At 48.5% G+C, this 24,352-nt stretch overlaps 1 protein-coding gene across 3 annotated transcripts in view; it reads left to right on the plus strand.

Moving 5' to 3' along the window:
- HDAC6 (histone deacetylase 6) overlaps positions 1-24,352 on the plus strand; it is a 35,932-nt gene that overhangs the window by 9,814 nt on the left and 1,766 nt on the right. For all 3 annotated transcript variants that reach the window (XM_033173989.1, XM_033173988.1, XM_033173990.1), the window contains 24 exons: positions 315-399; positions 748-788; positions 1,834-1,930; positions 2,495-2,592; positions 5,704-5,808; positions 6,573-6,641; positions 6,830-6,956; positions 7,149-7,214; positions 7,308-7,367; positions 8,583-8,672; positions 8,800-8,906; positions 8,993-9,060; positions 9,425-9,599; positions 10,930-11,058; positions 11,221-11,389; positions 13,192-13,325; positions 13,663-13,731; positions 14,438-14,630; positions 15,782-15,931; positions 17,588-17,762; positions 19,832-20,190; positions 22,258-22,368; positions 22,474-22,620; positions 23,597-23,725. In XM_033173989.1, the coding sequence (XP_033029880.1) occupies positions 315-399; positions 748-788; positions 1,834-1,930; positions 2,495-2,592; positions 5,704-5,808; positions 6,573-6,641; positions 6,830-6,956; positions 7,149-7,214; positions 7,308-7,367; positions 8,583-8,672; positions 8,800-8,906; positions 8,993-9,060; positions 9,425-9,599; positions 10,930-11,058; positions 11,221-11,389; positions 13,192-13,325; positions 13,663-13,731; positions 14,438-14,630; positions 15,782-15,931; positions 17,588-17,762; positions 19,832-20,190; positions 22,258-22,368; positions 22,474-22,620; positions 23,597-23,725 (2,953 nt within the window). The remainder of the gene's footprint in view (positions 1-314; positions 400-747; positions 789-1,833; positions 1,931-2,494; positions 2,593-5,703; positions 5,809-6,572; positions 6,642-6,829; positions 6,957-7,148; positions 7,215-7,307; positions 7,368-8,582; positions 8,673-8,799; positions 8,907-8,992; positions 9,061-9,424; positions 9,600-10,929; positions 11,059-11,220; positions 11,390-13,191; positions 13,326-13,662; positions 13,732-14,437; positions 14,631-15,781; positions 15,932-17,587; positions 17,763-19,831; positions 20,191-22,257; positions 22,369-22,473; positions 22,621-23,596; positions 23,726-24,352) is intronic.

The raw sequence follows: 24,352 nt of genomic DNA on the forward strand, positions 1-24,352 counted from the left end.
TTTTAATCTGTCAGATTAAAGGGCTGGGATCTTGATAAAGATTACCAACCTGCCTCTAATCAGACATCATCAGAGTCTGCCTTGGGTCAAGAGGTATCAGTTGTGCCTGTGTGTATTTTGTTCAGGTTGGATGTTGTTGTTATTTCTCCCTTTCTTCTCAGGGTGAGAATCTCCCTGCAACACCCCTTCTACCCAAATCCTTCCTGACTCCTTAGTTTGTTTGTTGACCCAACGCATCCTGATCCTTCTACCTTCTTCCAACTTAATGTGTTTTTGACTTATCCTACACCCCTCTTTGTTACCTCTTTCCCCAGTTTCCCAGAGTGTCCAGAGCGGCTGGTGGCCATACGAGACAAATTGCTGCAATGTGGACTGCTGGAACGTTGCATCCCAGTTGAGGTGAGAAGAAGGGGAGCAGGTGGGGGCAAAGAGGAACTCGGGGGGGGGGGAGAAGGCTTGAGAGTCAGTGTGGTGTAGTGACTGAGAATATCAGACTAAGACTTGGAGAGACCTGAGTTCTAATGCTCACTCAATCGACTGTGAAGCTCAGCTGGGTGTCCTTGGGCCAGTCACCCACTCTTGGCCTAACCCACGTTGCAGGATTGCTGTGAGGATGAAAGCAGGAGGGGAATGAGCTACATAAACCTCCCTGAGCTGGTTGGAGGAAGGACAGGGTAAAATCTAATAAATAATGAGAAATCCAGAATATTTATCCCAGGTACTAAATGTTCATCTCTTTCTTTACAGGCGCAAGAAATTTCTGAGGAAGAAATCCTCTTGGCTCACAGGTAAAAGCAGATGTTCGAGCTGTAGGGTGGGGGTGGGCAGGGAGCTAGTTCATGGACTTGTTGAGGAGATATGGAGATTGTGCATCATTGGAAAGCCTCATTGGAAAGCCTGGTCCTGCTCATAAGTGTTGCATTTTTTGTTGGTTCAAGATAAAATGAGTATATAGAAAGGAGAATTCCTGGATGCCAAAATCCACATTGGGGGCAAGTACTTTTTGTTGGGGAACCCCAGCAAAGACTTAAAATCGCAAAATATGCTGCAAAGTACAACATGGAAATATAGACTGTTAGACCTTTAAAATATGTCCTTCCAAGTTCCTTCCCCTAGCATAGAAAAAGGCCACATGAAATGAAATGGTTTCTTTACCACCACATGTGGAGGTATGTGCCTATGGAGGTTCAGCCTCTCCAGTATTTAGATGAAGTTCCTTGGTAAATCAGTGCCAGCTTCCGTGGTGTTAGATACCATGTAACAGAAGCAACTCCAGAACTAGCTCTATTAAATACCTTCCAGGAAAACAACAGACATGCCCATGACAAGGAACTCATGTCACACTCTCAGCAGCTAGAAACATCATAACTAGACACTGGAAGGGCCTATATGTACTTTTCCTTGTTTATTTGTTTGTTTTGTAACATAAGAAAATCTTTAATAAAAAACTATTTTTTAAAAAGGTTTACTTACAAACTTTCCAAAGGTCAGGTTCATGTGTTTTTCCATTTAGCATTCAGAAAAAGTTGCATAGGCAGTAAAGCTTGGCTTAGTTCCAAAGTGGTGAAAGTTCCTAAACTATTGGTGTTGAAACTCAAGAGAGACTTGTTAGAGCCTTACGGTCTGAGCTGGAGCACCCAGCTCAAACCTTTTTATTCACTGAGCTACTCAGGTAAGTTGGAGGTTGATTACCCATTTTCTCCCATGATAAGGGGAAGTGACCTTGCTAAGGCTGGCAGGATAGCTTTCTCCATGGTACTGACCCATTCATGCATTATAATGTGACTTAAACATGATGGTTATATGAGGCTGGTTATCCCACATTTTTAACAGCCCCGAGTACTTGGCCCTGATGAAATCTACGGAAACCATGAGTGAGGCTGAGCTGAGATCTCTGTCGGACACATATGATTCTGTCTATCTGCACCCAGTGAGTATCCACAAAGCTCTGTACGTTCCCCGTGGCACTTGGTATCTGAACAATAATCTAGTCATCTGAGCTTTTTTACAAATAAAAAGAAGAGCAGGTTTCTAGCTCTTTTGGTTAGACTTGCTGTTTCCTGACCCAGAGCAGTTGACACCTCTGTTGTGGCTCTCGAAGCTTCTTCTGAATTAAATCACTCCTTTGCAAGAGCATCCCCCTCCCCTCCTTCATACTGTATTTGCCTTCAGTCTGAGACTGCATATATACCATATATTTAAAGTGCATCTAGAGCACACACCCCAAAAAAAGTATCCTGGGAACTGTTGTTTGTTAAGAGTGAGGGGAGTTGCAGCTCTGTGAGAGATGAACTACATTTCCCAGGATTCTTTGGGTGGGTGAAGGGATTGCTTTAAATATACGCTGTGTCTATGGAGCCTGAGAGAATCCCTTGAGGATGTATAGTGAAAATGTATAGGTGGCAAGAGCGCCCTTAAGCTCTTGAGTGGGTAGCCTGTTTATGGGATGCAGGGTACAGCATCTGTTAACCTGGCTCTCTGTCCCCTATCCCAGAATTCCTACCGCTGTGCCTGCCTTGCTGCTGGTTCTGTCCTGCAACTTGTGGAGAAGGTGCTGGCCGGGAAGCTGCGTAACGGCCTGGCTCTGGTCAGGTATGGCAGAAACAAGGACCCTTTGTGTTTTTTGATTTTGGGCGGTGGCGGGGGGGGGGGGGGAGTCGTGCTTAAATGTGGCCCTGGAGCTCCATCAGGAGCACATTTGGCCCATTGCCCAATGGGTGGGGAGAGGGGTGGGAAGGGAAAAAGGAAAAAAACTGTACGGGTAATTCAATACTTGACGGAGATTATACAATGTATGTAAAAATTCTCGTACAATAAACAATTTTTTTAAAAAAAGGAGCACATTTGGCTCCTCAGTTTAACAGGTTCCCTCGCAAGTGTATGAAGGGACATAAATTATCCCAGTGTGTTATGCGCAAAGGACACGTGTGCTTCTCTTTGGTGTGTCTGTCCTTCCTTCCTCTCTCTCTTTCTCTTCACACCACAAGCCAGGAGGAAGGTTTCTCTATATGCAAAAAAACCCAAAAAACAAATAACCCAGAAACTAGGAAAACAGATTTAAGCTGATATTTAAGAGAACCTCCCATTTCAGGTGTGCCATCTATGCAGGGCTATGAGGGCCAAAGGCCCCCCCCCAATTTCACTGAGGGGTCTGGGCCCCCTCAATATTTCGCAGCTGGTTGGTCCCCATTGGGCCCTTCCACAGCTGTGACTATGCCCTGTCAGGCCTTTCAGAGGGCACAGCAGCCCCCATGGGGCCTCTTCCCACCGTGTGACATCACACATGCACGCCAGGCCCCTGCAATGTTGGGTGTGCCTGTCCCATGCTCAGGCAGAAACTAGACCAGAGTACGCAGCATCATGCCCACTATACATTGCTGGGTGTCAGTTTTGCTGCAAGGAGGAGAGAGGGTCCTCGAATGGGTCATCCCTCGCACTTGCTGCACTAGGCAGGTCAGGTGCAAATGAAACATCTGTACCCACCCCAGCTCCTTCCTGCCTAGCTCCCAGTGCAAGTCAGGCGAGAGGCCTGCAGTATTTGAAAGTGCAGTGAAGTTAATCAGTTACATGATGGCGCAGAGGGCACTTAGTTTAGTCCCTTGTTTTCTGCCGATTCCTCTGGTAGGGAAAGCATGAGAGCAGGCAATGGGTCTGGTTCCCCAGCTGAGGAGATTATTGGCCACTCTGGCTGGGGCAGATGGGAGTTGGAGTCCAAGAACTTCTGGCGGGCACCATGATGGCTGTCCCTGATTTAAAAAACAAAGCCAGAACCAGTGTTTTGTTTGCTACCTGCTTTAATATGCAGTGGAGGAGTGTTGAGGAAGGAAGATGAATATCCCTGGTGCGTGCACACACACACACACACGGCCAGATTTAGGTTTGATGAGGCCCTAAGCTACTGAAGGTAATGGGGCCCTTTATATGTCCAGCTGTCCTTTGTCAACAACAAATTGTCACTGTTTTTTGTGTTGAATATGTGCCAAATACAGTAGTAATTTATGGACCTAATAAGGGATCTAAAGCCATTTGCACATAACAAAATATGTATTTTATCAAAGTAATTGTTGAACTGAAATACAGTAAAGAAGAAGTGCATTAATAGTGAAATACAATTAAGAAGAAGGATATTAATAGTGAAATCATTACCAGTGATATTTTAGGGAGCAGGCTAGCAGGCGGGGCCCATTACTTACATCATAGGAGCCTACACAACACAAAATATTGTTGCTGTATGTAGGTTTAATTTTATTTGTTTTTTATCTTATATTTTGGAAATGTACATCCAGGTTTTTTTCCTTTAAATTTTTTGGGGGGCCCCAAGAGCTGTAGCTTGTTTAGCTTATACGTAAATCTGGCACTGCACACACAACACAAGGAAAGTGAGGCCATGACTTCTGTGTTTGCTGCATGATATCTACAGCTTAATTTATTTTTATATATATATATATATATATATATATATATATATATATATATATATATATATATAGTGCTTCAGCAATGGAAACTTATTTTATCATAGGATTTAGGTATATAATTTATTTATTTCGCTGACACAGCATAGGAAAAGTCTGGCTTTGGCCGGCTCCTCTTTCTCTAATGCCACTGCAGTGCCACCTGCTGGCGACCTGCTTCCAGCCCCTCCATATATGGCTCTGACACAGAATTGAAACAGAGAGTATACTAACCTTGCAAAACATATCTGATTTATGCCACTTTAATAATTCTCATGACTTGACACGGTAGTTCTGAGAATTCTCACAAAAGCTTATGCCGGAATAAATGTTAACACATTTAGGATGCCACGGGACTCCCAGAGGTTCCTGGTCCCCTCCCACAAAGAATCAGGGGTTCCCTGGGGGAGAGGAAGTAAACATTGAACCAATACCCTGCCCCCTCCCACAGAATTCAAGAACAAAACAAAGAGCAAACAAGAGGAGGGCAACCAAAATGGTCAAAGGTCTGGAAACGATGCCTTATGAGGAACAGCTTAGGGAGCTGGGTATGTTTAGCCTGGAGAAGAGAAGGTTAAGGGGTGATATGATAGCCATGTTCAAATATATAAAAGGATATCATATAGAGGAGGGAGAAAGGTTGTTTTCTGTTGCTCCAGAGAAGTGGACAAGGAGCAATGGATTCAAACTACAAGAAAGAAGATTCCACCTAAACATTAGGAAGAACTTCCTGACAGTAAGAGCTGTTCGACAGTGGAATTTGCTGCCAGGGAGTGTGGTGGAGTCTCCTTCCTTGGAGGTCTTTAAGCAGAGGCTTGACAGCCATCTGTCAGGAATGCTTTGATGGTGTGTCCTGCTTGGCAGGGGGTTGGACTGGATGGCCCTTGTGGTCTCTTCCAACTCTAAGATTCTAGGATTCTAAGAATAAGAATATTATAGTAAAAATATCCACACCTGGAAAACATTTAGTTCCTCTGAACGAGGGCTGGGGGGCTAATGGAAGGAGCCCCTTTTGTCTGATCCAGGAGCATGTGTGTGGTTGTGCTTTTCAGCTGCTTCCTTTTCATGGTGCTTTCTCACAAGACAGTTCATCTTATGGGAGAAGGCATGTTGTCTCCAACAGTTTTGGGAACATCCCCTGGAGGCCCACCAAAGTATAAGGCTGGACACTTTCTGGAATCACCAAGTCTCCCTTCCTGGTGTGACATTCTCATTCTGGGGTTAGCCAATGTTACCTTTTTGGTTTCAGGCCACCTGGACACCACGCTCAACATGACAAGATGGATGGCTACTGCATGTTCAACAATGTAGGCATCGCAGCCCAATATGCGCGGCAAAAATTGGGAGTGGAGCGGTGAGTATCATGCATCCACATCAGAGATGCATAGAGACAGGTCTCCTAAATGAAATCCTTCATTTTAGAGCACATATCCTCAAACCTTTCTCATAGGAGAGCAATCCAGGACTTTGGTTCTCTGTTGAGCAAGGATCAAGGCAATGAATCTACCAAAGAGGAGTCTTCTAATGTCCCTTTTCCAGACTTTTCCAGCGGTGGATCTTTGCCTCCCTTTTTACAAAGAAACTTGGCTGCTCTTGATGGCAAGTTGTAGCTGCTTTGTAGAAAACACAGCAGCCACCCGCCTTGTACTTGTGCAGAAAGGGAGTGTAGAATTATCCTGAGCTGAAGTTTCAGTAACAATTTGCCTTTTCTTTTAAAGTAAAATGCAGCTGGTGCATTTGTGTCAAATTGTGAATAGCATAGCAGCTAAGAAGCCCCTGGTTCCAATGTCATCTTTGCCACTGACCTGTTAGCTGTCCTAAGGCTAGCCAGTATTCTCTCGGCTTCAGAAAATTCATCTATTCTGTTGGGGGTAATAATATTGGCCTACAGGGCTGTTAAAAACAGCATTGCAGTAATTAGGGGGTGCCTGAATACTAGAAATAAAAATGCTAATAATTACAGAGAAATGGCATCTTATCCCAAATTTTGCAGGTCTGCAATATTGAGGGATGTCATTGACAGTGAGCATTGATGGTAACTTTTCTTTTTTCAGAAAGCTGAGCTCTATGTAGTTCCCTTTTATTATTGGTGACCCTTCATGTTTCTTTCCCTTCTAGGGTGCTTATTGTTGACTGGGATGTGCATCATGGACAAGGCACCCAGTACCTCTTTGAGGACAATCCCAGGTGCAGAATAAAAGGGATCAGAGGGTATCGGGCAAGACTGTTTGGGGGTGGACAGGAGTTTGCAAAAGAAGGGGCAGTCCAGTTGCAGGCTGGAAGGCTTGTAGTCCAACTGGCCTAAGAGTGCTGGAGCTTGGCCGATGGGCAATATTTCTCCTCACTGCTGTATCTGCCATGGTTTCTGTTCATAGCATCCTCTATTTCTCCATCCATCGTTATGAAGGGGGCAGCTTCTGGCCCCACCTTTTAGACTCTGACAGTCATGCTGTGGGCAGAGGTCGGGGAGAGGGCTACAACATCAACCTGCCCTGGAACCAGGTAGGAAATGCTAGTGGGCGGGGTGCCCTTTACCTGTGGAGTGATTTACCTGTGTGTCTCATTGCTACTGGCCCCAACTCAATAGTGGCTGCTCTAAGACAAGGGTTTTTGTGTGTGTTTGTGTTTCAATGAGTTGCTTATGGATTAGGGATCTCCTTCAAGAGTTTTAATGTGCTCTGTCTGTCCCTCCAGATAGGAATGCGGGATGCTGACTACCTCTCTGCCTTTTTGCATATCCTGCTGCCTGTGGCCTTGGAGGTGAGCATTGGGAAGTGGAATTGTTTGGTTAATGGGAGATCAAGTGAGATCTTTGGCTTACCCGTTTCCTTTTGGGTTGTTTGTTTCTTGCAGTTTCAGCCCCAGTTGGTCCTGGTTGCTGCTGGTTTTGACTCTGTAATCGGTGACCCCAAGGTATGAAAACATCTTTCGCAAACTCTACAGAACAGCACCCCCCCCCCCCCCCGGCAGTTTTCAGGCTTCTGTCTGAAGGGAACCGTTCTACACAAATTTCTTGCAGAATACCTATTACCCCAAAGAGGATTTAGGAGTGTGTCCTGGGCTCACATTTTCCATGCAGAGTCTGTTGGGCCACACATTTGCCCTGTAAGAAGGAACTTTTTGGCTTAGTATGTGCCCAGCCCTGTTGCTGCACGTTGCAGGGAACAATCTGCAATGCTGGACAGACTGTCTTCTCCACTGCATCTGCTCAACATAGCTGTGCTATTCTTCCTGCCCTGCTGTCCTAAATCCCCCCCAGACCAGCTGATAGCCAAGGCTTCTTGTCTCCCATCTTGAAGACGTGAAAGAGAGAACAGGAAATGAAGTGATTCTCTGGCCACTTTGCACTTTGTGAACACTAGTGACAAGATGAGGCCAGGCTGCAAGCCCCGTTCTCTCCCTCTTGGTTCCAACTTCAGTGGTGGCAGCAGCTTGAGTGAAGAGCTACTGGCACCAGGTGGGAAGGAGCAGATTGCTCTCCCAGCTTCAGCTTTTCATTCAAGCCACGATTGGGGTGTGTGGGTGTGCTGGGCCTGCTCATGTTCTTCCGTGTTGGTGAAAATGATTTGGGGTGAAGGATTGCAGGGGCAGGAAGAGGGAGGGAAGGAATCTTCTCCCCACCTCTCATTCTGCAAATCCTCTGGTCCCTGCTGCTTCTGTGTTGCTTATCTAGATCTGAGGCATGCTTGAGCTCTAGGTAGACAACATCGTGGCACTTCCATCTGACTAGGAGGCAGAGGGGTCCTCCATCCCTTCCAGCAGTTGTCCCCAGCTTGGCTCCCCCCAGGTGACGCTGGACTCCAGCTCCTGTTATCCCTGACTATCAGGCATGCTGGCTAAACCTGATTGGAATTGGAGAACATCTGGAGGGCACATTGGTTAGGTTGCTTTTATGGGGCCTAAAACACAATATATTAATTAGTCCTGTATATCTAGCACATGGAGCTGCTGGAGGCCCTCTAAAGGGCTTCTCAGGGGCCTGCAGTGGAGGCAACTAACTCACCTGATCCTCATATTTTTTCTGGGTTTTTTAAATCTCCTCTAGTAGAAACCACTCCCCACCCAATCAGCCTGTACCCCAAAAGTAAGACATGAGAGCAAAATCCTCCACTTTTCTTGCATCCGTAGGGGGAGATGTCAGCCACGCCAGCATGTTTTGCTCATCTGACACATCTGCTGATGCCGCTGTCTGGAGGCAAGCTGGTTCTGTCTCTGGAGGTGAGCAATGTACACTTTCTGTCTTATCCCTGGGCAAAGGAGAGCAGCTCCAGTACAGATCTACAGCTGCTTTCCCAGTGAAGGGTTTATGGCCATCTTATCGTCTCCCTTTCCTCCTCCTCTTCAGGGTGGCTACAATCTCCAGTCCCTGGCAGAGGGAACCTGCGCAGTCCTCAAGGCTCTTTTAGGAGACCCCTGTCCTCTGCTGGAGTCTCCTCTTACCCCGTGTACCAGGTAAGAGACAGGGTGCATTGGGCCCCCTCCCAAGCATTTTGCCTGAGTGTTTTCTGATGGCCACCTTCACTTTTCCCTCCCAACAGTGCCCTCTGCTCCATTTCCCAGACCCTTGCAGTTCACAGCAAGTACTGGAAGAACCTCCGGAGAACCAGTGAGTTCTGCAGCCTCTACCTCTGTTTTGCCCTCTTTCTCAAGCAGCAAGAAGCAAACCTGGTCCTCTTTGGTTCTGCTCGCTTCCTGCCAGGGCTGGTCCTGCCTCAGACAGCTTGATTTGGGGTGTCATGAAAAGGCAGCAAATGGTTAACTCTTTAATTTGTTTTATTATTGCCAGGAAGTGGGGGGCACTAGCCCTTGTGGCAGTACATGCTGCTTGTGGCTCTTGGTGCCCTTGCCTCAATCAACGATATATCCTGGGCCAGCCTGTCTTCTTAGCCCCACAAGCTGCAGCTCCTTCCAGGAAGCAGAGGAACCCAAAGTCACCTACTTTTCCCTGCCTTCCCCCCGTAATGATTCAGGTACTGATGTGCCTCGGGAGAATGGAGGAGAGGCAGGCATAGTTTTGCCACCACCCTTGCCAGCAGCCGAGATCCTTTCCAAGTCAGCGGCTGAGCTGATGCTACCCCGGCCCCCTTCCTGCACTGGACTGGTCTATGATGAGAAGATGACGGAGCATTACAACATGTGGGACAGGTAGGAATCAATTCCATGCATGGCTTTTAACGCAAGGCCAGATGTGGCTTGTGGGGCCTCTGCCACCATCCTGTGCTGCAGTTAGGCATGAACAAAGCCTCCTGTGGGAGCCAGTGGAAAGTCCCCCCCCAAAGCCCCAATACAGTTGCAGGGGGTGGCTCTGGAAAGGGTTAACTACTGTCCTCTCAGTAGGAGCATCCCACACATACACCCTTTCCTTGTCCATGCAATATGGGAGAACGATAATACTTACAGGGTTGCTGTCAAGGTTGGAGCTGCACCAGCAGTTACCCAGGAAATAAAGCTATTGTGGGGTTCTTAATGAGGATGAAAAAGGAGAGTGAAAAATATGGTCTGAAGCTCAACATCAAAAAAACTAAGATCATGGCCACTGGTCCCATCACCTCCTGGCAAATAGAAGGGGAAGAAATGGAGGCAGTGAGAGATTTTACTTTCTTGGGCTCCATGATCACTTCAGATGGTGACAGCAGTCATGAAATTAAAAGACGCCTGCTTCTTGGGAGAAAAGCAATGGCAAACCTAGACAGCATCTTAAAAAGCAGAGACATCACCTTGCCGACAAAGGTCGGTATAGTTAAAGCTATGATTTTCCCAGTAGTGATGTATGGAAGTGAGAGCTGGACCATTAAAGAAGGTTGAATTGATGCTTTTGAATTATGGTGCTTGAGAGTCCCATGGACTGCAAGAAGATCAAACCTATCCATTCTGAATTAAATCAGGCCTGAGTTCTCACTGGAAGGACAGATCCTGAAGCTGAGGCTCCAATACTTTGGCCACCTCATGAGAAGAGAAGACTCCCTGGAAAAGACCCTGATGTTGGGAAAGATGGAGGGCACAAGGGGAAGGGGGCGACAGAGGACGAGATGGTTGGACAGTGTTCTCAAAGCTACCAACATGAGTCTGACCAAACTGCAGCAGGCAGTGGAAGACAGGAGTGCCTGGCGTGCTCTGGTCCATGGGGTCACGAGTCAGACACAACTAAACGACTAAACAACAACAACATTGTGTTGAGAAATTCCCAAGAGTTTTTTTCCTATGTATGCAAATAAGGATGTGGGGAGGTGGCTCTTCCAGATCAGGACCACAGTGTAGGGATGAATGGGGTCTCAAATCTATATCCTCCCCAGGTGGCTATTTGTGGAGGGGGGGAGGGGGGAATTACATAGCTGGTCCCTAAAAAGTGGGCAAGTGAAGTCCTCGCCATCTCTCCCATGAAGGTTGGGGGGCAAGTTCTCACACCCCCTTGTCCTCCACTTTCCTCCCGAGTCCCAGCTCCAGGCCCTCCCTTAGTGCTCCCTCTCTTCCATAGTCAGCATCCAGAGCTGCCTCAGAGAGTCTCCCGGATCTTCCAGCGCCACGGGGAGCTTCGCCTGACGGAAAGGTGCTGCCGGCTCCCGGCCCGGCTCGCCTCTGAAGAGGAGCTGCGGATGTGCCACAGGTGGAGAGATGCGTCCCCAGATTGCAAGAGCCTTTGCAGCTTCTGGGAGTGGGTTAGGGTGGGTGTCCCGGAATGGGTGGGCTAGTAACTTCTGAGGCTCCGTATCCCCTCCCTCTTCCCGTGGGAGGGGGGCCGACTCTGTCTTGCGTCTCCTCTCTGCAGCCTGGCCTATGTGGAGACGGTGAAGTCGACGGCGGCCATGAAGCCCCGTGACCTGCATCGCCAGGGCGACCAGTACAATTCCATCTTCATCTGCGCCAGCTCCTATGAGTGCGCTCGGCTGGCGGCTGGTTCCGCGTTCAGTGCGGTAGAGGCTGTGCTCTCTGGGCAGGTGAGTGCCGGCAGCCTAGTGGGGGAGGGGGTGGCCAGTCATCTCGCTCAAGGTGAAGACCATCCTGGAGGCCTGAAAGCAGGACTGAGTGGTGGGGGATTCAGGGAAAGACCCTGGAGAGGAGTTCTAGTGGGCACTGGGAAAGCAAGGACTTTCAGTCCTCACAACTGCTTCATCAGGGCAAGACCTCCTAGAAAGAGTTGCTGAGACCACTAGGCTGGAGCTGTGGTTTGTTTCCTTCAATAAAGAATTAACTTTTTAATTGATGTATATTTTTTCATTTTCAATTTTACATAAGCATATAATCCCTTCTGATTTCCCTCCCCCCAATTGTAGATCTTAATGTAATGATTTCCCCCTCTGCATCTCTATCATAACTTTATTTTTATAAATCCTTTGCCAATCCATAGTTCAAGTTTTCTGTCAATCTTACCAGTATATGTAATTGTTTACAATAGCTTTTCAAATAAATTATAAACTTTCACCATTCTTTATTAAATACCTCCTCCTTGTGGCTTCTAATTCTTCCTGCAAGTTTTGCCCTCTTGGCATAGTTCATCAATTTTGTCTGCCATTCTTCTTTGCTCTGAGTTATACCATCTTTCCATTTCTGGGCTAAGAGAGTCCGCACAGCTGTGGTCACATACATAAATATTTTTGTCTGAAGAAGAAGAAGAGTTTGGATTTGATATCCCGCTTTTCACTACCCGAAGGAGTCTTAAAGCGGCTAACATTCTCCTTTCCCTTCCTCCCCCACAACAAACACTCTGTGAGGTGAGTGGGGCTGAGAGACTTCAGAGAAGTGTGACTAGCCCAAGGTCACCCAGCAGCTGCATGTGGAGGAGTGGAGACGCGAACCCGGTTCCCCAGATAACGAGTCTACCGCTCTTAACCACTACACCACACTGGCTCTCTGGTCCTATAATACCTAAAAGAAAGGCTTCTGGTTTCTTAGGAAAACTTATTTTAAACATTTTCTTCAGTTCATTATATATCATTTCCCAGAAGTCTTTTATCATCATACATGACCACACATAAGATAAAAAGTACCCTCTTTTTCTTTACATTTCCAGCACATTTTAGACTTTGGTTTGTACATCTTAGCTAATCTGCTAGGAGTTAAATACCAACGATACGGGTCGCGGGTGGCGCTGTGGGTTAAACCACAGAACCTAGGGCTTGCTGATCAGAAGGTTGGCAGTTCGAATCCCCGCAACAGGGTGAGCTCCCGTTGCTCGGTCCCTGCTCCTGCCAACCTAGCAGTTCGAAAGCAAGTCAAAGTGCAAGATAAATGGGTACCGCTCCGGCGGGAAGGTAAACACTGTTTCCATGCACTGCTCTGGTTCACCAGAATCGGCTTAGTCATGCTGGTTACATGACCTGGAAGCTGTCTGTGGACAAACGCCGGCTACCTTGGCCTATAGAGCAAGATGAGTGCCACAACCCCAGAGTCGTCTGCGACTGGACCTAATGGCCAGGGGTCCCTTTAAAGATAAACGACCCCTGACACAAGATGAGCGCCACAACCCCAGAGTCGTCTGCGACTGGACCTAATGGCCAGGGGTCCCTTTAAAGATAAACGACCCCTGACCATTAGGTCCAGTCGTGTCCGACTCTGGGGTTGCGGCGCTCATCTTGTGTTACTGGCCGAGGGAGCCAGCATACAGCTTCCGGGTCATGTGGCCTTTACCTAAATACCAACGATACATTGAAATATTGTTTTGTTGCTGACCTATCCCTGACTCCAGCACTGACACTATGGTACTGATCCAAGTTCACTTTTTCTTCCTTTGGGGCATCAGGTCCAAAATGCTGTGGCCATTGTCCGTCCCCCTGGGCACCACGCTGAATCAGACACCGCCTGTGGCTTCTGCTTCTTCAACTCTGTGGCCTTGGCAGCACGATATGCACAGCGCCTTGCTGGACGACCTATGAGGTACAGTGGCACCTGGCTAACTCCAAGAGGCACAGGGCACCCAGAGAGGAATAGCCACTGGACTATAGCAATAGCATTGCTGTTGTGTGCTGAGAGGGGGCGGGGCTTGCTGGTGATGAGGTCAGCACCTGAGGACAGTTCCAGATTCGCTCCATCAGTCTATCTGCATAGCCCCACAGAGCGCATCTTGTTCTACAAACTTCAGCAGGTTTAGCTGTTCTTTGTCCCCCACCAGGAGTCCTGGGAATTGTAGTGCTGGTGGCCTGGCAGCCCATTTGCAACTCAGTTTCTAGCACGGATGTGTAGCTGCTTGTCCAATTCTGGTTCTTTTCCTCAGGGTGATGATACTAGACTGGGATGTTCACCATGGCAATGGGACACAGCACATGTTTGAAGATGATCCCAGGTAACGCATTTTGCTTCCCTCTCCCCTGTTCACAGAAACTCTGGCACCAGATCTCTTCCAAGGTTGCAGATGCAGGTCTGGTGGTGGAGATTTCTACTCAGCTTCAGACTTGAAATGGGTAGTTCTAATTCCTTTTCGATGGAGGTTGTGAATTGGGGCAAAACGCCTTAATACTCTGCATCAAGAAACTCACCCACCTTATACATAGCTGGAATAAGCCATGTGGATCACAGAACTACTTACTTATTAATTAAAATGTTTTAAATCCTGTCTTCCATTTTAAAAAAACATGCAAGGCAGTGTTAAAAACAGAGAAATAAAGTAACATCATAAATAAAAGTTTTAAACAAGCAACAACAGATAAGAATAGCCTGTGTGCTTTTCTTCCTGCTGAACAGAGTTTTGTCTTTTAAACAAACTTTAAAACTTCCGGTTAGAAGTATATGTACATTTATTTTGTTACGGTCAACAGACCAGAATAGCAAGGGGAAGGGCACAAGTCATCTATGCAAGGTGGCAGAGGCCACAAGAAGAGATGGAAGGTGTGTAAGCCCCTTTGACGCTAAGCTCAGTGGTGGGATCAGGAACAACTTGCACTCCTATTCTGGCTGTGCAATTCCTAGGCATCCTGATTTATGATGGGGGGGGGGGCAAGTGAAGCTGCAATGTCCCCTTTCTCTGATTGCTTCCCCTTCTTCCAAATTAGTGTCCTGTATGTCTCCCTCCATCGTTATGACAATGGAACTTTCTTCCCCACCTCCGAGGACGCAGACTATGATCGTGTGGGCCTGGGGCCTGGGGAGGGCTTCACCCTTAACGTGCCTTGGAACTGTCCCCGCATGGGGGACCCTGAGTACCTGGCTGCCTTCCATCAGATAGTCATGCCTGTCAGCTATGAGGTAGGCAATGTTTGGGGCACGGAATGAGGGTGGATTGGTGCCAGGCTCCACTTCCTGGAAGCCCAGGCACACTCTTAGGCTTGTGGTACAGATAGGGTTCAACACAGGGACATAGTAAGGGCTCATCCACACTTCCGTTTGTCCCTTGCCTAGAAAGCACAGATCCCAGCAGTTTCCCCCTTGTCCTGCTCCTTTCCCAAGGAAAACTCACTCTTTAGCTGTAAAACCTGATTGCTATTTGTTCTGATTGAGCGCTAAAGAATGGCATTCCCTGGGGGAAAGCAGCAGGGGAAGAGGGAATCCATGACTGATATCAGCTCTCCAGGGTTTCCAGCAGGAGTCTCTCCCAGCCCTATCTGGAGATGCCAGGGATTGAACCTGGAACCTTCTCCATGCAAAGCCGATGTTCTAACCACTGAGCTACTGTATGGCCCTTCCTCAAGGAGCAGCCATGGCTTCTCCCAAAGAATGGGTAGTTTGGGGAGGGTGTGACAATGCTGTTAAGAGGCTCCTAACCAGCACTGCTCCTTTCTCTATAAGTGCTAGAAAGAGAAAATGATCGGTGAACTAGTCAGTAGTGTGGTTGTGCCTTCAAACTTGTAAATAAGTGCTAGACTGAAGCAATGGAAAATGGGGTGGGCAACCAGTTTGGTTAAGTGCAAGCAGTATTTGACCTAGTCCTCACCATTGACAGTGCTGGCTGGGGCTGACGGGAGCTGGAGTCTGGAGGGCCATCCCAGTCCGAGGTAGATGAATATGCCTAATAGATCTGAGGAGTTAGAAAGGGGCTGATGGAAGCAGCATCCTTTTGTATTGCATCTCTGGCCAGGGAGGAAGAGCGAGAAATGAAGCTACAGGGAAGAGGGCAGAGGGCCTTCTTGGTAGTCCCCCCCCCCCCGAATGCCCTCCCATCAGATGTTAAGGAGATGAGTGGTTATAAAACATTTAGGAAACATCTGAAGGCGGCTCTGTATAGGGAAGCTTTTCAAGGTTTAAGTTTTTATATATGCTGGTAGCTGCCCAGAGTGGCTGGGGCAACCCAGTCAGATGGGCGGGGTACAAATAAATTGTTGTTGTTGTTGTTGTTGTTGTTGTTGTTGTTGTTGTTGTTGTTAGGAATGCCTGCCCACTTGCACCTCTTCCATTTGCAGTTTAATCCAGAGCTGGTCCTGGTTTCTGCCGGCTTTGACGCTGCTCGAGGGGACCCGCTGGGCGGATGCCTCGTGACACCAGAATGCTACGCACACATGACCCATCTGCTCCTGGGTTTGGCCGGAGGCAAGGTGGTAGTTGTCTTGGAGGTAGGACAGAGTGCCATCTTTTATTTCTTGGGGAGCACAGCCTGTGAGCCATATCCAGGGCCAGGAAACACCTGGTTGTTCAGAAAGGGGTGGAGTACTGCAGGAAAGTAAATGCGGGGCTGGCATCCACAGCAAACGATTCTGACAGAGTGGTGAAAATAAGTAATATTTATTTTCGGAGCTGGAACCCTGCGGGGTGGTAAAAGGTGTGTGTGTGGGGGGGAATGTTTCAGGTGGAAACAGGCCGACGGGGAAATATTTAAGTACACCTTCTCCATTTCAAGGCCTGGACATTTTGCGAAGGTGAAAGGGCTGCCGGGGTTGGCACTGCAGCACAGTGACTCGAGTTTGACTCTCAGTGAATGGCTGTGCGGAAAGCAAACTTCTGCACTTGGAGGCACCTGTGCTGTGGGGCAGGACTCTGCCCTGGGTTCAGCCTTGGCTGCTTTGACAGGGAAGAAGAGATGACAGCCGTGATGCAAACCTGAATGTCACCTTCAGGGGTCCTGGCAAGGCATTAGCAGTGGGCATTTTACTTGTAGTAGAAACAGTCCTCATTTGCCCTCTTCCTTTTATAGCAAGTGAGGGCTAGTCCCCATGTCTAAAAAGCACAGATCCAAGCAGTTTCTCCCTTGGCCTGCTCCTTTCCCAGGGTAAACCCTCTCCTTAGCTTTTAAATAGGAGCAAACGTCCATCTGGAGAAAACCCAAATTGTCGTTTGTTCTCATTGAGTGCTAATGAGTGGGTTTTCCTGGTGGAAAGCAGTGGGGCAAATGTGAACGAGCCCTGAGTTATCAAGGCCAGCATTTCTGCACTTACCCTCCCCGTAGTATCTACTACTAGCTGGGTATGTTTAGCCTGGAGAAGAGAAGGTTAAGGGGTGATATGATAGCCTGACTATAATCATTTTTGGCCTGCTTTAAAATATTTGTTGTGACAATTACCACATAGGTGCAAAGTCTGTTGTACCCTCGAGAATTATGCACCGTACTTTTCCGTGTATTAGACAAGGTTTTTTTTTTTACTCTAGAATAAAGTTTAAAATGGGGGTGGGTCATCTTATACATGGATAGTGCAGGGGGGGGGACGGGTGATTGGTTGCAGCCGTGAGCAGGGTTTAGGGATTGGGTGGGTTATTTGTGGATGTGTCAAGGGCTGCTTTGGATTGGCTGCTGCTTTGGCAATTTCGTGTGCGTTGCTTGCAATTATTAGTGTTTGTCAGTTGGGTGAGTGATTTTCTGCATCACCCCCCCCCCCCCAAATAGCTCAACAACTCTGGTCAATCCTCTGGGCCATCTCCCCCCATTTTCTTTAATTTTAGTTCCCCAAAATAGGGAGCATCTTATACATGGGGGCATTTTACAGACAGAAAAGTAAAGTTCGGCCTTCATTTCATTGTTGCTTCCTCATGTTTTCCCCTCCATCATGGCACTCAGCAGCCATCATCATTCATGGCACCACCTCCCCAGTGCACCCATTCACAGTGGGTCACGAGGACTAGAAGCTCCTTTTTTGTGTTTTGAATGCCAACAGAGGTTCTTTGGGATAGCAAATTCCACACCTCCATCCTGAACATGCAGGACTTGTCCAGCAGACTCGTACGTGGTTGCATCTGGGGCGCAATTTCTCTGAACTTTCCCTTCCCCCCTTTTCCAGGGCGGCTACAACCTAGAATCGATCTCGGAATCCATGACCATGTGCACACGCAGCCTCCTGGGGGACCCTCTCCCCCCGCTGGGACGCCTCAAGGCCCCCCACCCCAGCGCCCTGCAGTCTTTGGCCAATGCAGCCACTGTGCACCGCAAGTACTGGGCAAGCCTCCGACTGGAAGGTGAATTGTCTCTCTCCTGCCCTCCTCTGTTTCTTGGTGGCAAATGCTCTGCATCAGAACTATTGCAATGTAGAGGTTAAGGGTGTGAGCTGGGGGTTGACAGGCCTCTGCTATGAATACACAGAGTGGCCTTTAGGCAAAGCTCTGTCTGTCAGCCTCATCACCCTGCCCCCCTCGCCTCTCCTGTGGGTCAGGGAGCAACACTAATGGGTTAATGTAAACATTACTGCAGGGGTGGTGAATTCTGGACTCTGTCACCTTTGCATATCAAATGTTACCAGTTCCAACCTGCCAAGTTGGGTGTCCGCTGCAGATGAAAGGCAGCAGCAGGGCACATCTCAACCTGCTGAGCAGCTTTAAAGGGCCTGAGGGGAACTGCCAAGAAAGTGCCAATACGTGAGACAGGGGGTGGAGATTGGGTTTGACTCTCCCACATAGGTGCAGCCCAGTCTCTGTGTGGGCCATGTTTCAATACTCATTGCAAAATGAGAGGCTGCAGCTGAATAAGTCTACGGGGAAGCAGAGAGGAGAGGCCTGGAGTTAAAAGTGCACAGGTAAGGCAGTGATCAGACCTGAGACTCCAAAGAGATGGAGGGGGAAGAAGGCTTTGTGGTGGAATAGTTCCGTGGCTATTCTAACGAAAATGCCCTGGAATGTAGAAAGTGTGGGTCGAAGCCACCTTCTCCACAGGGCACATGCCTTGCCTTCTCACATCATGTGGGGAATGCCCCACATTTCCTTTGCTAAGCCACTTGTGGAAGATCACTGCAGCTCACGGCAGCCTCTCTTTATTTCCTCCTGAAGCTTTGAGGTGCATGTTAGGCAAGCTTCAACCATTCATCTGGGAGTAATCTCCGGTGATATCTGCCTCTTCTGCAAAAACAACATAGGGAAGGAAGTAGGACAGCTTGTTGGGGGTGGATATTTCAGGGCGATTGTGATGTCAGCAGTTCTTAATCTCAAGGTCGTGGGTTCGAGCGCCACGTTGGAGAAAAGATTCCTGCATTGCAGGGGGTTGGACTAGATCAGGGGTAGGCAACCTAAGGCCCGTGGGCCAGATGCGGCCCAATCGCCTTCTCAATCCGGCCTGCGCACGGTCCGGGAATCAGCGTGTTTTTACATGAGTAGAATGTGTCCTTTTATTTAAAATGCATCTCTGGGTTATTTGTGGGAACTGCCTGGTGTTTTTGCACGAGTAGAATGTGTGCTTTTATTTAAAATGCATCTCTGGGCTATTTGTGGGATAAAGGAATTTGTTCATTTTTTTTCCAAAATATAGTCCGGCCCACCCATGGTCTGAGGGACAGTGGACCTGCCCACGGCTGGAAAAGGTTGCTGACCCCTGGACTAGATGATCCTCACAGTCCCTTCCAACTCTGCAGTTCTATGATCCTGCACACCTAGCAACCAGCACACCTCAGGAGGAGGGCAAAGAAGTCTCCTCTTGAGATGGCACTGAGGATTGGTAGAATAACTGCTGATGTCACAAAATCCCCTTCTCTACATGACACTGCCAGGGGGGTGAGCTTCAGAATAGGACCGGAGAGAGTTGGGGGAGGAGGCAGGGGCCTGTGGATAGGGGTGAGAAGCAGGTGCCAGGAGACAGAAAGACGAGGCAAAACAGGCCAGGAAGGGAAGCTGGAGTTGGCACTCTCCTACCTCCCTGGCTCCGTTTGGACCAGGGGTCAGCAACCTTTTTCAGCCGTGGGCCTGTCCACTGTCTCTCAGACCATGTGGTGGGCCGGGCTATATTTTTTGGGGCGGAAATGAGCGAATTCCTGTGCCTCACAAATAACCCAGAGATGCATTTTAAATAAAAGCACACTTTCTACTCATGTAAAAACACCAGGCAGGCCCCACAAATAACCCAGAGATGCATTTTAAATAAAAGGACACATTCTACTCATGTAAAAACATGCTGATTCCCGGACCGCCCGTGGGCCGGATTGAGAGGGCGATTGGGCCGCATCTGGCCCACAGGCCTTAGGTTGCCTACCCCTGGTTTGGACCATTTAGACAGTAGCTCAGTGGGTGTGGGAAGAGGAGTAACCTAAATCTTGTCTCCCCAGTGCCTGCTCCTCTGTGGGAGAAGCCCAGGACTCGAGCTGGGAAAGGAACTCCCATTCCAGATAAAATCCCTCCGGAGGCCCCCCAGGAGCTGCTTCAGAGCCCCAGTACTCAACCTGTGAATACCTTGAATGATGCCATTTTGGCTCTGAGCTCCCTCCAGCTGGAAGACCGTCTTGCTGAGGAGGCCGAGACAGCTTCCAGTTCCCTCTCTCCCGATTCCAGTCCGGTGGGCGAAGAGGCTGGGCACAAGGTTGGGGCCTCCCCTGGAGAAGCTGAGCCAGCGGTGGATACCCAGAAGGAAAGCATGTCGACGGGAAGTTCCACAGGTGGAGCGGAGTCTCCTGGCAAAGAGGCAGAGGTAGGTGCCACGGAGCTGTGGCCAGTGCAAGCGATGGTGCGAGGGCTCATCCACATTTGTGCTTGCCTTGCTGTTTTCCCCCAGGGAAACACGCTGTTTACTGCTGAATCAGAGCAAAGCAATTGGGTTTTCTCCGGATTGGCGTTAGCTCCGATTTAGCGCGAAAGAGCAGGTTTTCTGGGGGGAAGGCAAACCCATGCCTGGAAAGCAAGAGACAAATGGAAAACTGCTTGGGCCTGTGCTTTCTCGGCATGGGAGAAGCAGAGGTGTGGATGAGCCCTGATTTGTGTTGTAAATCTGACTGGAGCTTTTTAAAAATGGAACAGACATTTGAAGGTTTGTCAGGGACAAAGGAGGAGTGATCCTGCGAGGGATCTCTGGGAATTGTAGCTCTGTGAGGGGGAATAGTAATCTCTTAGCAACTCCTAACAAAATTCGGCATCCTTGAATTCTGAGATCTGTAATTCATGAACAGTGCTAAGAGTTGTTAAGAGAGCCTTATTCCTCTCAGAGCTACAATTCTCAGAGTTCCCTGGAAAGAGGGATGGACTATTGAACCACTCTGGGAATTGTAGCTCTGTGAGGTAGTAACTCAGCACCCATTAACAACTATATCTCCCAGAATTCTTTGGGGGAAGCCATGACTTTTTGTAGTGCTGTCCCTGAGATCTAAATGTATGCTGTGACGGCGGCCTGTGCTCAGTTGAATCTTGCTGTACCTGCCACACGCTCTTCTCTAGATCAGTAGCTTTTCCAGACTACCCACTTTTTTTCTTTAGGGAATAATTTCCCCATTGGCTTGTTTGCCACATGGTTCCTGCACAGTGAAAAGGATTCTGAGGTACCAGCCCTACTTGTACGCAGAATGTACCCAGAAACCACCCAACCATCCTCCGTGGCTTCAAGTTGGAGGGAGAAGATTGATAGTGCTGGGCAAGCTTATTCTGGGAACTTGTCCTAGGTCAGTGGTGGCGAACCTATGGCACGCGTGCCAGATTTGGCACACAGAGCCCTCACTGCTGGCATGCGCACCATCGGCCCATCCGTGCTGCTGTTGTTGTTTTTTCCCCAGGCTTGCGTCCGCTGTTGAAACCTTGAACTTTTTTTTTTTTTTGCTAGTCGCTGGAGATTGTGTTCGGCGATTGATTTGTTTTTCAATTTGCTGCGTCAGTAGTTGTTTCTGATTGGGCATAACAGCGTTCGTTTTTTAACCCTTATTGTGCTGTGTGTGTGGTTTTTTTGGCGCTTTGGCAGACGATGATGTCGGCGCTGCATGTTAATTCCAGCGAAGGTATTATTTGTCATTTATTTCTGTTCTCTCCCCCCCAAAAAAGCTCAGCAGCTTTGGGGTGCCCCCCCAAAAGCAAAGCAACTTTTGTGCGATCCCCCCAAAAAAGCTCAACAAGTTTGGGCACTTTGTGATAAATAAGTGGGGTTTGGTTTACAGTTTGGGCACTCGGTCTCTAAAAGGTTCGCCACCACTGTCCTAGGTCATATAGAGCAGGCATCCCAAACCTTCGGCCCTCCAGATGTTTTGGACTACAATTCCCATCATCCCTGACCACTGATCCTCTTAGCTAGGGCTCATGGGAGTTGTAGGCCAAAACATATGGAGGGCTGCAGGTTGGGGATGCCTGCTATAAAGAGCCCTGTTTTGGGGGACGGTGGCGTTGAACCACTACTCTAAATCCTTCTGGTTTTTTGGACCCAGTACCGCATCCTGTGGCATGATGCCCACTCAACTTTTTCCCAAATCTCTGTCTTCTTTCTCCTCCCCCTGAAACAACATTTATTTTCTAAATAAGAAAACTCAACAGAAAGGGGGGGGGCTAAGCTGCTCTCCCACAAACCTTTTCCTCCAAAAAGAGGGCAGGGGGCTGGTTGTGCTCCCCCCCCTTCACTGCCTGTGTTTCTACATACTGGAGGCTCCTTTATTCTAGAACTGTAGCGTTGCCCGTGGTGTGCTTGGAATGGAAAATCACAGGATTTCAGGTCTCTCTGATATCTGAGGCAAGACTTGACCCTAAATCTCTATTCTCTTTCCTCCATCGCCCCTCCTTCAACCAGGTAAGCCCACCGGCTGTACCCCCAATGCAAGTGGAGGTTGTTCTGCTTGACGAAGCTGCAGGTGGCTGCTCTTCCTCCTGTGAGCCGCTTGAAGAAGACCTGGTAGATGAAGTGAGTTTGGAAAGAGATGGGAGGGTACCTGGGGTTGGATTTTCTGGGCTTGAGGTTGGGAATGGGTGCCAGGATGCAGAGATGATAATCTCTCTCTCATTCTAGGGGCTGTTTTATGCTGTGACTCCCTTGCAATGGTGCCCCCACCTTGACTCGGTGCTCCCTGTGCCTTCCGTTGGCTTGAATGTGCTGGAGCCCTGTGCAGAATGTGGCAGCGTGGCAGAGAATTGGGTCTGTCTCATTTGCTACAAGGTAAGGTGGGCAAGCGGGGGGCGGGGGCTTAGGTAAACTAGGAGTGACCCCCACCATCCATAAAGTGAATTAACGGTGCCTGGTTTTTAGCTTTTTTTTTAGGGTTGTGTTTTAGTTGGTTTAACAGCTAAGCTGTCACTACTGGAGCTTCGGTAATGGGGGGAACCTCAAATGATGGCAGTCGGTGGGGGGATTAGGGTGAGATTTATTAATGACTCAGTGGGGTTTTGAACCTTTATCTCCCCAGTCCCAGTCCAGTGCTCTTAATTGCCACACTTTGCTGTCTTTTTGTACCCCAGTTACATTTTCGTTGGGAAAGATTGATTCCCCCCCCCTTTCCTTCCTTGCTGTGGGGTTCACTGTATTTGTTGTATGCAAGGCAAGGAGATTTCTCTCCATGTTGTGTTGTCCTTAAACACATTGAGGCCCTGTGCAGACTGCCTTCTGCGGCCTGCTGACTTGCCCCCTTGATTTCTCTGAGGTGATCCACTCCACAGTATCTGCTTTCTGTCCTCCTCCTCTGCTTCTGATACATGCCAGGTGGGCTACTGATGTGTGGTTCATCCTCTAAGAGCAGAAGAGTTGAGCTTCAGGTAGCTTTCCTTGGCACAGTGGTACCTCTGGTTGCGAACGGGATCCGTTCCGGAGCCCCGTTTGCAACATGAGCAACACATAACATGAAGCGCCGAATCTGCGCATGTGCGCGACACTATTTGGTGCTTCTGCGCATGCGTGAAGTGTGATTTAGCGCTTCTGCGCATGCGCGAATTGCTGAACCCAGAATTAACCCATTCCGGTACTTCCGGGTTCGGCGCGTTCGTATCCCGTGACGAACGCAACCTGAAGCAATTGTAACCAGAGGTACAACTATATATTCATTTTCAAATGGGTCTGTTTGGTCCATTCCCAAGGTTAGTCTTGTCTTTTGGAGCCGTTTCCATCATTATCTAAGCCTACCTTCTTCCACCCCATTCAGGTTTGCTGTGGCCGCTACATTAAGCAACACATGGTAGCTCACAACTCAGAATCTGGGCATCCGCTGGTTCTTAGCTTTGCAGACCTCTCTGTCTGGTGCTATGGATGCCAAGCCTATGTCCACCACCCGGTGAGTTGTGTCATGCTTTGGTCCTTTCCCAGGGGTTTGCCCTTCAGCTTGGAAATACCAAACCAGTGTGATGAGATGCACATTTGCTTGGGGAACGGACACCCACCCCTGTCAGTCCTGTCATTCAACACAAATGATACACAACCATCTGAGCTGCATTGCTTGGTGAAACATCAGCTGGGGTTGCAAATCATTACTTGAGGCTTGGGAGGTGGTGTGAAGAGCTTGCACCCCTCTAAGGGAGCCCCAAGATAATCTGATGGCTGTTGCTTTTAAGGGGATCCAGCCCCAGTGCACTTCGAGTGACATAATCTAGTTTGCCACTGAACTAGGTTACTTGGGTACTGAATTCACTGCTTGCATTATGCTTTCCCCCATTGAGATACAAAGGCAAAATGATTCCTCCACCCACAGCCCTGCCACCCACGTGGCAGCTTTTGAACAGGAACAGCCAGTGCTTTTTTCCCTTTAAAAAATGTTTAGGGGTACTCTCATTTTGACTCAAGAAAATCACCATTTTATAGTTCAAATCGGGAAAAATAAATACAGTAAATGGACAAAAGTACAAAGTTTCATAAAATGTATGCGTACTCCTGCGTACCCCCAGAAAATAAGCACTGGGAACAG

Source organism: Lacerta agilis, chromosome 16 (genome assembly GCF_009819535.1).
Source record: "Lacerta agilis isolate rLacAgi1 chromosome 16, rLacAgi1.pri, whole genome shotgun sequence".
Taxonomy (NCBI): Eukaryota; Metazoa; Chordata; class Lepidosauria; order Squamata; family Lacertidae; genus Lacerta; species Lacerta agilis.